General features: G+C 40.0%; 1 protein-coding gene across 6 annotated transcripts in view; it reads right to left on the bottom strand.

The window, feature by feature from the left end:
• The window catches only part of PIWIL2 (piwi like RNA-mediated gene silencing 2), a 72,101-nt gene that overhangs the window by 18,039 nt on the left and 41,628 nt on the right, over positions 1-12,434 (bottom strand). For all 6 annotated transcript variants that reach the window (XM_008522988.2, XM_008522987.2, XM_070611258.1 and 3 more), the window contains 7 exons: positions 11,255-11,395; positions 8,696-8,809; positions 7,476-7,664; positions 5,343-5,444; positions 4,657-4,773; positions 3,998-4,086; positions 3,040-3,145 (listed from right to left, as the gene is read on the bottom strand). In XM_008522988.2, coding sequence (XP_008521210.1) covers positions 3,040-3,145; positions 3,998-4,086; positions 4,657-4,773; positions 5,343-5,444; positions 7,476-7,664; positions 8,696-8,809; positions 11,255-11,395 — 858 coding nt within the window. The remainder of the gene's footprint in view (positions 1-3,039; positions 3,146-3,997; positions 4,087-4,656; positions 4,774-5,342; positions 5,445-7,475; positions 7,665-8,695; positions 8,810-11,254; positions 11,396-12,434) is intronic.

Below are 12,434 nucleotides of genomic sequence, written 5' to 3'. Positions count from 1 at the left end.
CATAAGGATGACATATAGACCAACGGAACAGAACTGAAGGTCCAGAAATAAACCTAAACATCTATGGCCAACTGAAGTTTAACAAGAGTGCCAGTACCACTCTGTGGAGAAATACAGTCTCTCCGACAAATGGTGCTGGCACAAGTCGATAACCACACGCAAAAGAATACAGCTGGACCCCTACCTCACGCCATATACAAAACGTAATTCAAAATGGATCAATGACCTAAATATAAGAGCTAAAGCTATAAAACTGTTAGAAGAAAACAGACAGGCAAACCTTTATGACTTCAGATTTGGCAAGAGATTCTTAAGATTTGACACCAAAAGCACAAGGAGCAAAAGAAAAAAATAGATAAATTGGACTTTACCCAAATTTAAAACTTCTGTGCATCAAGTAACTATCAAGAAAGTGAAGATACTCTACAGAATGGAAGAAAATATTTGCAAATCATATATCAGACAAGGGTTCTGTATCCAAAATATGTAAAAACACTCTTACAACTCAACAACAAAAAGACATTAATTATAATGGAGAAAGGATTCGAAAGGACTACTTCAAAGGAGATATACAAATGGATAACAAGCACATGAAAAGATGTTCAACATCACTGGACATCAAGGACATAAAGCTAAAACCACAACGAAATACCACTTCACAACGGCCATCATTTTAAAACATGGAAAATAAAAGTGTTGGCAAGGATGTGGAGAAACTGGAACCGTCCTACATTGCTGCTAGGAATGTAAAATGGTGCAAAGCTCTGGAAAATGGTTTGGTGGTTCCTTAAAGTAGATGAGCTGGCCCACTAGTTCTGTACCTCATACGAATGGGAATGGACTGAGGGGAAGCACTTCTAGAATAGCACTGCTGTCAGCAACCTAGAACCAGTACAGTGGCCAAACCTAACGTCCCTTCCAAAGGTGGAAAGGTTCAGCTAGAATAGAGAGAAACAAGAACGGGAGCTGATAGCTGAGGATAAAGGAGTGATAAATGGTGATACAATGAGGGAAATCCAATGTTACATCGGTCCCTAAAAAAAAGGCTCAGAGCAAGAGATGATAGTGTCTGTTGGCTCAAGTATACTAGATGCCTGAAGGGGTGAAGCCACGTTACCAAAACTACTCCTGCTTTTGGAAACTGACAATGTCGAACGGAAGCCTACAAACTTGAGTGGCATAGCTCAGGGAGACATTTTGGTCATATAATATGATGATGAACTACACTAATTATTCATGCCTAAGTGGGATTCTAGTAATGTGCCTGTATTTTTTGACTCATATGTCAGGTTATATCTATCACCATGCTGCAATGTGGTGTGACACTAACCTTGTTGGGTAAGATTCAACTAAATCATGTAAACAAGTCTTATGATAATACTAATATTGATAATCAAATATATTGGGAAATTGGGTTAAAGCCTCCTCAGGATGTAATACTAATGGAAAAATGACTGGCCTGAGGAAGAAGTGGATTAACTAACCACCAGCTAACTTCTATGCTAAATAGTTCTGCCCAAGTTTATTGTAAGGTACAAACAGTGGTAGATCAAGGGGAAAAAGAGTAATTAAATTCGTACAAAAATATAAAAATGTATGTAACGGCTTTATAGAGATTAGTTGTTTCTTTAAATCTATCCATCTCCCATGCTGGCTCCTCCAAACATCAGGCATATTCACAAGGATGCTACTCAACAAATAGCATGCAGTGGAAATGATACTGCATGACTATCAAGGCTAAGTATAAAAGGTAACGTCTTCCACCTGGCTTTCTCAGTCTCTTGGAATGCTCATGCTTTGAACCCAGTCACCATGCTGTGAGGAAGCCCAAAGAGCCCATATGGAAAGATCACATTATAAGAGGCCCACATGGAGAGGAACCAGAGCTCACTGTGCCCTGACCAACCTTACAACCGTGAACATCATAAATGCTCACTGGATGCCACTCAGTTTTAGTGTAATTTGTTACACAGCCATCAATAACCAAACAGTGCTTAAGTAATTTACAACCCAGAGGGAGAGAAACATAAGGATACAAATATCTAATATAAGGCAGGATGTTATAACCACTACATAGAATATAAACAAAGAGACTTGAGAGAGGAACATAAAGAAATAAGTCTAGCTAAGGGACAGAGCAGCGGGGGAAAAAATGGGAAAGGCTTCACGGAAGTCATCTTTGAACTAAGGCCTAAAAGAGAGACGAGCCTTTGAGGCCAAACAATAGCAACGATAACAAGAGAAAGGAAGGCACGGTGGAACCTGGGAACAAAGTAGCCTATCACATGGACCTCCGTAGAGACAAAAAGTCAACTTCTTTTTTGCATAATCTCTAATACTGAAACAAAATCAAACTATTTGAAGGACACTGCAGGAAACAGTCTAAAAAGAAACAAGGTAAACTTCTGGAGACTGGCTTTAATCATATGAAATTACTAAATTTCTTGCAGTTTAATCTCTATGCAAAGGGCTAACTCTAACCCTAAGAAACAAAAGCCACTCATTACTTCTTCCTTTGATGTGCTGGCCAAGGCAAAAACCAGTACTTCGCTTGCTCACTGTTCCAGACCCAATATCAGCTCAACGACAGCAATTCCCCATGGTTAGCATTCTTTGGCGTTCTAGAGGTGATTTACAGGGAAGCATTTGTCTTGAACCAAAATGAAAAGAGCCAGCACCTAATAACAGTCATAAAAAGCTGAGTAAATTCATAAGCTGCTTTAATTGCTGAAATTTACCCCCAACTTGCCTGGAAAGGGCATAAAGACTATGTCCAGGTGGATCAGGCTAACAACCTGGGGAATAACCACTACTTACCAACCCAAATCAAAGCACTTTAGCTCTTTAAGGTGCTCTGTATAAGTCGAGGCCTGAAAGCAGTGCCTGTGAGCTGCATGCTCAGCATGACTCATCTTTCAGTCTGTTTAGGAGACTCACCTTCAATTTGGGATCCCTCCCATTAAATCAGACCTCCTCTTACAGTGGTCAGGTGGGCAATCCTTAAAAACCCTGAAACTTTACAATTTCTGTTCTCCTCACCTCATAGAACTTTTTTAAGGAGCCCACCAGGCACAGCTTCAGGCTGTCCACGATCTCCTGGTGAGGCATCTGGAACACCACTCGTGAGTACCATTTTGTGAGGGTGCTGGGGTGGAGGCAGGAAAGAGAGAGAGATGAGGACACACTCTCAGAGGAAGGCCACAATCCGACTGTCAGCACACAGGCTTCTCTAAGCACCAATCCAACCACAAGCACCTAGTAAATGCACTTACACTACCTGTAAAAACACACAGTGATGTGGGGAAAAGATATATGCAAGCCATATACAGAATGTAAAAAATAAAGACAGAATTGTGGATATTTGCTACAAAACTGTTTCCAATTAAAACATTTAACTACCTAGATGTCCAGCAACAGAGGACGAGTTAAATAAACAGTGCTGTAGCAGATGATCAATTCCACACAGAGCTAAAAACAATCGTTTGAGATTGTACTGATATAGGAAAATGCCCAAAATGTATAATTTAAGTACACAAAACAAGCTCAGGATCAGTATACATAGTAATATGCCATCTGTGTATACATCTATACACCACATATATGTGTTAACATGTGAATAAAATAGAATCTGAAAGTATGTATATATCAAACCTCTGATGGTGGTTAATAAACGATGGACCAGGAAAAACTTTCACTTTCTAAATTGCTGCAGATATTTGCATGAGCATGTCTAATTTTTACAATCAGAAGAAACAAACAAAAAACCCACCAAGACATAGGCCCCATTCTGAAGGAAGCTACTCTGCAGCCGGGGAACAAATTTGGTAAATAGATTCCAGAAATATCACAGGAAGATGGAGGAAGGAGTTTAGTATACTTTTACTTAATAAATAAAAGTATACTTTTTTGAGTATTATATTACACAAAATATTAAAAAAATACTTTCTGGATTTATAATAAGACTAGGCATTAAAATGGAACTCTGAGTACTACTCACAGATTGATGCTCGCAACGAAGCCAACCACGGACCGCATGCCCCTGCTGGGGTCATGGTAGACATCCATCCCAATCACCATGAGTTGTTTCTGGGTGAGAAAACAAAAAAACACACCAAAAACCCCCAAGCAACCCATCACCCCATCTTTAATTATAATCTGAACCCCAAAGCAATATATGAAAATAAGTTCTGGGAAAGGAAGAGAAAGACAGCGACCCATTTGACCTTTTTAAAACACTATGGACAAAGCCAGAGATCTGGACCAAGGGTCAGCAAACTTCCTCTGTGAAAGACTCAAGAGCAAATATCTTAGGCCTTGTGAGGCAGAGTCTATGTGGGAACCTTCTACTCTGCCACTGCAGCATGAAAGCAGCCACAGAGAGTACAGAGTACATAGTAAGGCTACGTTTCAATAAAATTCCACTTAAAGACATTGAAAACTAAATTTCATATACTTTTCATGTGTCAGGAGATATGAGTCTTATTTTCATTTTTTCAGTCATTTACAAATGTAAAAACCGTTCTTAGCTTGTGGGCAACAAACCACTTAGACTACTAAGCGCTGCAAGCAAGGGTAACTGTGAGCAAAACTAGAGAATAGCTGGGTAGGAGTCTCTGAGAGCTGAACTGAAGGAAGGCATACGTTGGCATCACTCACCAGAGGAATATCCACTCCCCAGAGCTCACCACCCAGTTTACAGTTAATCTGAAGTAAAATTTTCTGGGCCACACTCCGAAGCCTGGTGGGCTGACCAATGGTTCGGACATTGATGACCTATAATAAAGGGACCAAAAAGATATGGGAAAGAGGACACTATCAGCCTCTCAGACAATGTAAACAACTCTAAAGTAAACATTCCATTTGTTTAAGAAACTCCAGTTAGCAATTAATTCACTTTGCCTTCACAGTTCTATATCCTAGGGTTTCTAGGCAGGCAAACGCACGCGCACACACACAACACAAACACAAACCAAGAAAACAACTGACAAACCAAAACTTTCAACAGGATGCCATGCAGAGTAAATTTTTTCTTAACCTCGATAGGAACACCAGTTTTCCCCTTTCAGAGAGAACCCCATACTCTCAGAACCCATCATGTGAAAGCCCCTGGACACGCTCTCTGAACAAGCAAAAGCACTCATTTGGGAACACGAAGGCAGCATTTACGAAGAGCACCTGCTGTTCAGCAGGTTACTCTAATAAGGGAAATATGTCACCAGAAGGGTCTACACACGCTGGCTTCTAAGAGTTACTTCAGTCTTCTTGAATACATGTACCCTCTTTTCCAAGCCTCAAGGGAGGCCAGCGTTTCCATCTGTGCCTCCTGCCCAGCTCCCACTCACCTGCGAGGGCACGGGAGCCTGCACACAGCACAGCTTTTTAATGGCCCCATAGAGATCGTCACGCGTGCCCACGATGATGCAAACAACCATCTGTATCTTCCCCTTGAGAAAATAAAGTATATATAAGTCAGGCTTTGGAACTCTCAAGGGACCTTGATAGGGCTCCAGTCAGGGGCAGTCTGAGAGTCTGCAAAGCCAGAGGACCTTTAAGGTAGAGAGGGAACTGAAACAGAGAGGATGGACATGCCAACACAGAAAAAGGTCTTTGAACCTGAAAGAACATTTGTTGGGTCCAGGGCTTCTTTGCACAGATAGATAGTATGTTACCATAAATTACGTACAGCTGGTCTTGATTCACTACCCGATTTATTTATGAGACTTAAGATGCCTGGAAAAGGATTAGGATTGAAAACGTGCAAAGGTTACTTACTATCTGCCGCTGTCAACTCCCTATAACGTTTCTTACCACTCTCTCTAGTAGACTTACATCAGAACTGAACTGAGGAAACATGCAAGGCAACACCACAAGAACGGGTTCAGAGCCAAGTGCAGGAGGAAATGAAGCTGCCAGCAAATCTAACCAGTGGCTCTCCCCACCTCTCTGGTCAGGAGAGGGAATGACACTGCCAGGAGGCTATTTCATATCAGCGTCCTCTACCCTCACTGCCGAAGAGACCTAACATTAAAAACAGAGGATCTTTCAAAGTCTGAATAAAGAAAAGGGGCACTCAAGTGAAATAAAGTTGCCAACCCTGTATGCCAGAAAGGGCTATAAACGGTAAATCAATAGTGTACTCCTCCAAATCAAGATCAGCATTAGATTAAGACTTCTCGCAGGACACATGTTCCAGCAACCACACCAAAGAGCTTCCAAAGTCACGTAGAACACAGGCTGCACACGGGGAGCTTATGGGCTGGATCTAGCAAAAAGATGTGCTGTTTTAGTGCCTATAATGATTTACAAGGCTTTTTATTTTTTAAAAAATTAACATTTAAACATAGGGAGGTGTACATATATGCAAATCCAGATTTTTGGCTTCAACCGAAAAGCAAACAAATTAACAATCAATTTGACAAGGCTGGGCGTTTATCTGCAGTCATGGGGCCACTCTCTTTAGTTCACTACAGTACCCTCCTGGTACTCGTCTGGCTCCTGTAGACATCCGAGTCTGTGACCCTTAACAAAGAGAATAATAAAACAGACTGCCCTAAAGATAGCAGAGAGACAGCAAGGCCAACATGAGTGAGGTCTGGTGAACATCAGGAACGAAACTCACCCCCACGCTGCATGAACACTGCTGGCAGTGCTCAGACAGAGAAATGAGGCACCGTGAAAGTGCGGGATGATGTACTAGACTGGGTTATTCTTTTGAAACCAGAGCAGAATTGAGCAATGATCAGGCCTGGGGAAGCCCACGGGAGTATGAGAGACATGAGAAGTTCGGAGGAAACTGTGGAGAGAGAACACAAGCGTGCTGCTGCTGAGTGGTGGATGGAAAGAAAAAGCTACAAGGCCACGACAACCCAAATCTAGTGACGATCTCACAAGAACTGACTCTTGGATTTAAGGGCTAATTATTGCCCAAAAGTTCCCTCTGCTTGCATTCCCTCCCTAATCCTCTTCCTCTGTTTTATATACAAACAGATGAGAACTACAGGCCTGAACGAGTGAGTCGTGAGGGCTATGGTCTGCTCAGCTCCAAGGGTCCTGATCAGCTCTCAGGGCCAAGGTGATGGGCCACCTGCCAAGTTCATCACCAGAACAATCTGAATCTTGAGCCAGAGTGGACTGTGATAGCTCAGTACTGAATCATGCAAGTAGGCACCTGGCCCAGGAAGTCACTTTCTGAGCATGATATGTTCCATATAGATAACAAACTAATGTTAAGTGAGCTATTCCCTCAGTCAATTACGTGAGGAACAGAACACCAGAGTGAGTGCCAACACGTAATGAAAGAAGCAAAATTAACCAAAGGGCATAAGGACTATTTTCCTAGTTTAGTACTTACGTGCACATGAGTAAGGCACAGGTTCCTGGACATCATCAGTGCCAGACTAATAATCAAGATAATTTAAAATCAAGTACTCAGACATTTTATAATAGGCATTCTATAAATTTATTCAAATTATTACCTCAACTCCCAGCATGGACTGAATGGTCCTGATATAGGTCTCTATTCGATCATCCTTCAGTTCAACCCAGGCTGGTGGGCTCAGGCGCATGCCAATGGGACCAGCTATCTTCTCTAACATGTTAACCAGTTCTCGGGCCTGATCCACTGCTCTCTTTGGGTAAAACAGTGCCCAGAAATGCATGGGAACCTAGGAACAACCACAAGCTATTTTCAGTACTTTGCACAACTTGACTACTCCAAACTCACACCCAGGAAATGTTATTCCAGAGAATAAACTGTTCACTCTCTCTTCTTGAGTCTTGTCTTATCTAATTCCTATTACTGATAAAGATGCGTGTGATAAGTAAATGGTGGTATAGTGTCAATAGAATACTACACAGCAATGAGAATGGAAACTCTATAACCATACCTAACAAGACGGATGAAACTCACCAATACAAGGCTGAAGAAACGAAGCCAGACATAAGAGAACACACACTGTCTGGTTTCATGTAAACATCAAGTACAAGAACAGCTGAAATGAATCTATGCTGTTAGAAGCCAGGATAGCAACTATTCTTGGGGTGTGTAAGGGTGTGACACACAACTAATAAAGATTTTCCAATTATGCTAGGTAGTATCTAGGAGCATGGGGCACTGGCAAAGTTCTGTTTTCTAACCCTTGATGCTGATTACACAGGTTTATCCAACTTGTGAAAAAATCATCAAGCTATAGGCTTGTAAGTGTACTTTTTCTTCAAATATATTATATTTCAATAAAAAGCTTTAGAAACAGATGTGAGTCCTTTATGCACGCCCACAAAGACCAGGTTGGCCAAAACCAACAATAATCATATACCACTTTGATCTCTGGTTGCCTTGTGGGGCTCCTTTAATTTTACTTCTCTCATGGATAAAAACACCTTCCAGGAAGCCCTGGGGGGAGAGGGAGGAAGGAGAAAGGAAGAAGGAAGGAAAAGGGAGAGTGGGTAATGGGCTCGCACGGTACGCATTACCACAGCAGTTTACTCCCCCTTCCTAAGGCCACGGTCAAGCGAGGGCCTACCTCTAACAACTCGCCAGCTGCTCTGTTTGAAGGACCCCTGTTAGCAGACAATTCAGGACGGGAATTCAGTTGGTACTTTCTCTCAAAAAGAGGACACTAAATCATTCCTGCCTCCTAATTTCTACACTTTTAAAAGTACTGGTCCTCTCTTTACCACCTCAAAAATCACTTACAGTCAAGATGGAAGGGTCTCTGGTTACTTCTTTAATCCAGTTTAGCTCCTGAGATGTGACAAATGAAGTATTTCTTAAGTTAATTCTTTCCAGTGGCAGAACACGTCCTTCAATCTAAACAGAAAATAAGGTACCTCTGACATGACCCATGTGCAAACACTATTTAGAAAAACACTGATACTCTTCTCTGTGAGGCCTGGTCAGTTCCCCTATACAGACTTGTGGCTGTTATAACTTCTGGAAGTGGCAGGAAAATGAAACTGCTGGTAGTGAGAGGGGATGTCAGGAAGACCCTCAACATAAACACGCAGGTAAAATTTTTATAGGCACTGCTCTTTAACTGGTAAAGCTTCCAACAGGGTCTCCCAAGAAAGGGATTAAAAACATTGTCTCTTTAGAACCAGAGAATGTGTGTAAAACTACTACAATTTCAAGGTGAAGAGGAAAATAATCTTTAAATACATTTTAAGGGAAAAATTGGAAGTATACAATTCAAGGTAAAATTTCTTAATAAAGCTGAACATAAACTACTACTATACTTTATATAAAAGGACAGCTGGAAGAAAAAGGCATAAATACAATTGAAGAACAAATTAAAGTTAAGAATGGTAAATCAGATCCAAAAACAGGACGATAACTAAGCTGATCTGATGATATATCAATATGATGGACTATTTTGCAGTCATTAAAATCACTTTCTAACTACATGTAACATGATCCTGTTTTTTCAAAAAACAAATAGCAATGTATGTATCACAAAATCTGAATAAGTCCATACCTAGTAATGATTATCTCTGGGGGAAGTGTAATTATGGAGGGTTTTTACTTTCTATGACCTCTACTGTTTGCTTTTCTTAAAAAGTAACAAATACTTTATCTACAATAAAAATTTTTTAAAATAATTTTCTTAATATTATAAAAGTCTAACAAAAAAATAACAATACCCACATTGGCAAGAGTGTAAGGAATCAGACTCATCTTATGCTTATAAAAGCAAAAAATTGTTTAAACTTTCTCGAGGACAATTGGCAATACTTAATAAAAGTACTAAAAACATAAATGCCCCCTGACCTAAAAATTTCATTTCCATAAATTTGACTATGAAAATAATAACACATGCAAAGATTTAGTTACAAGGATGTTCACTGAATCACTATTTATAATGGGAAAATACTAAATTGAATTTGAATGTAAAGAATAGGAAATTAATAAAATGAAATACCCAGTAGCAATTAAAAATATTTAGGAAAAAAATATTAAATGACATGGAAAAACAACCAAAATATATTAAGGGAAAGAAAAGAATCCATATGCATACTATATGTGTGCATGTACATACACAAAACACTGAAGGATATGTACCAAAATGTTAACAGTAGTTATTCTGATACAGGAAGATTATGGATGAACTTTTCTCTTCTTTGACTGAAGTTTTCTGCACCTTCAAATAATATTTAATGACGTGAAAACATGTTCAAGATATAATATTAAATGAAAAAGAAGATGCAAAACCATACACAGTATAGTCAAAATTTTATAAGATTTATTTTCACAGGAAAAAAATTTAGGGGAAAGAAATACATCGCAAATGTTGTCCTTCATATACATCTAAAATAAATCACTGAGCTCTTATCTTTGGGTGATGAAATTATTCATGTTTTTATTTCCTTCTTTATATTTTCTAAAGTTTCCATATTTTCCTTATTGACTATCCTTTACTTCCATAAAAAAGAAAAACAGAATTTTTTACAAGGAGGCAGTCCTGAGTGCAAAAGAACTGGAGGACAGAAATAATTATTTTGGTATAACCTCAAAAGAAAGGTGAAAAGCAATAATAGCTCATATTTAGTGAGCACTTGCTGTGTGTCAGATATTATGCTAAAGATTTTACCATTTAATTCTTTTAACTCAATTATTATCCTCATTTTTCAGATAAAGAAACTAAGACATGCTAAGTAATTTGTTCAAAATAACCAAGATGGCAAGCGGTAGAACTGAGATTCAAAGCCACATAAGCTGACACCAAAGGCCCAGGGCCCCACCACCACCTCACAGTGCCTCTGCACCGTGGATCACGCCACAGAAAATACAACACAGCACACTCGGGCAAATGAAGGCAGAAAGGGCCGCAAGAAAATCAGACTGTGCAAACCTGAGGCTCCTTGTGCCTACGGAAGAAAGACAGTAGTACACTCAAAGAGACAAGTTAATTATTGGCAGAGAAAAAAACTTGAGAAGAATGAAAAATACATACAGAACTTTAGAAATAATTTGAGTTGGAAAACTGAAAATGAGGTAAATTTTAAGTCAATATTCCTTTTGTCATCTATTTGACTGGAAATTAATGGCTTGGATCCCTGGGAAACACAGAGGAAAAATCTGTAAGAAATATTAGCAAATTGTCAAGGAAATTAAAGTATTACGACTGAAAAAAAAAGAATATAAAAATAAAGCAAAACTCCAAAATAAAGACAAGACAGAAAGTTATAACCCAGTCTCACAAAGCTCTCAAACCTTTGGTTAAAGCTGCTTCCTCTCCCATCCCACCTCCTGACTTACCTTATGCACATCCTTCTGCAAACAGAGTCCCCAGCGCGTCAGTTCCTTGCTAGCTGTCTCATTCTTTGAAATTCTCTGTAGCAAGCATTCCAGTGCATTATGGTGCTGTTTGGGGCTCAAGTTGATCTGCTGGGTCAAGTCCTAAACAGAATCAAAACGGAGATAATAAGTTGTAAGTATCACTTTCACCAATATGAGGTTAAATAAACCCCAAGGCGTCTAAAACAATTCCATGAGAAGCTCTGCCCCGAAATCTATAGAAATGTTCACCTACCTCCAAGGACTCTAATAAACATCTCTCAGGACTGTGCAAAAGGTATAAAGTTAAAATCTTAACCATAAAGTAAGAATTTTAAATGTTACTGTTTCTTCCTCCCTCATGACATCTAAATCTTATCTCTTTCTCAAAGCCATGTTCTGATTTTAAAATTCCTAAGAGATTCTACAAAATAGGGGCAGAGGGGGCTTGATTACACCTATTTAATATTTAGGAAAAATAGAGGGGAAAAAACACCCTGTGCTAGATACACAACCAAACAGAACAGAACAGAAAACCACAGCCAGCCTTATACTTGAGGTCATACTGTACGAGCCATTTAATGTTACCGTTGAGACACTTTTCTTCTCCAGTGTTTGGCCCATAGTAGGTGCGTTCTCCATATTTATTGTTGAATGAATACCTAACAGGTGTGTATGAAGATTCTGAATCACATAAGTGAGTTCCTTCTTCTGGGTCTAATGAACTGCACAGCTGTTGCTCCCTGCCAGGCAGTCCTCAGGGTCAGTGAGTCTATGGGGCTGTACAGATAGCTCTGTGATCGTAAAGTCATTAGGCAACTGGGAGTTGTAAGGAAGGAGCCTTGACCTGCATGTTAAAAACAGAAGACTCAGAAGATAAACATGAAAGAAATCTTTTACAGTAATTTCGAGCTTCACTTCAGGCTCCTAATGGCGTTACTAAAAATAATATGTGGCATCTGAGACAAGCAGAAGTCCAAGTAGGACAGACAAGGACTGGGAAGGTGAGGCAGCAGAGTGGCTCGAGTGTAGGTCCCAGCGCATGGAGGTGAAGTACTCGGGGTCCGGCCTCACGCTGCACACACCCCTGCTTCTCGGCTATTTCCTATGGGACAGAGCCCAGCACGTCCAGGGCACTCCAAGCCTCACGATATGAACTTTT

Source organism: Equus przewalskii, chromosome 2, assembly GCF_037783145.1.
Source record: "Equus przewalskii isolate Varuska chromosome 2, EquPr2, whole genome shotgun sequence".
NCBI lineage: Eukaryota > Metazoa > Chordata > Mammalia > Perissodactyla > Equidae > Equus > Equus przewalskii.
Note: the sequence above shows the minus strand (reverse complement) of the source record. Positions and strands in the feature narration are given on the sequence as shown.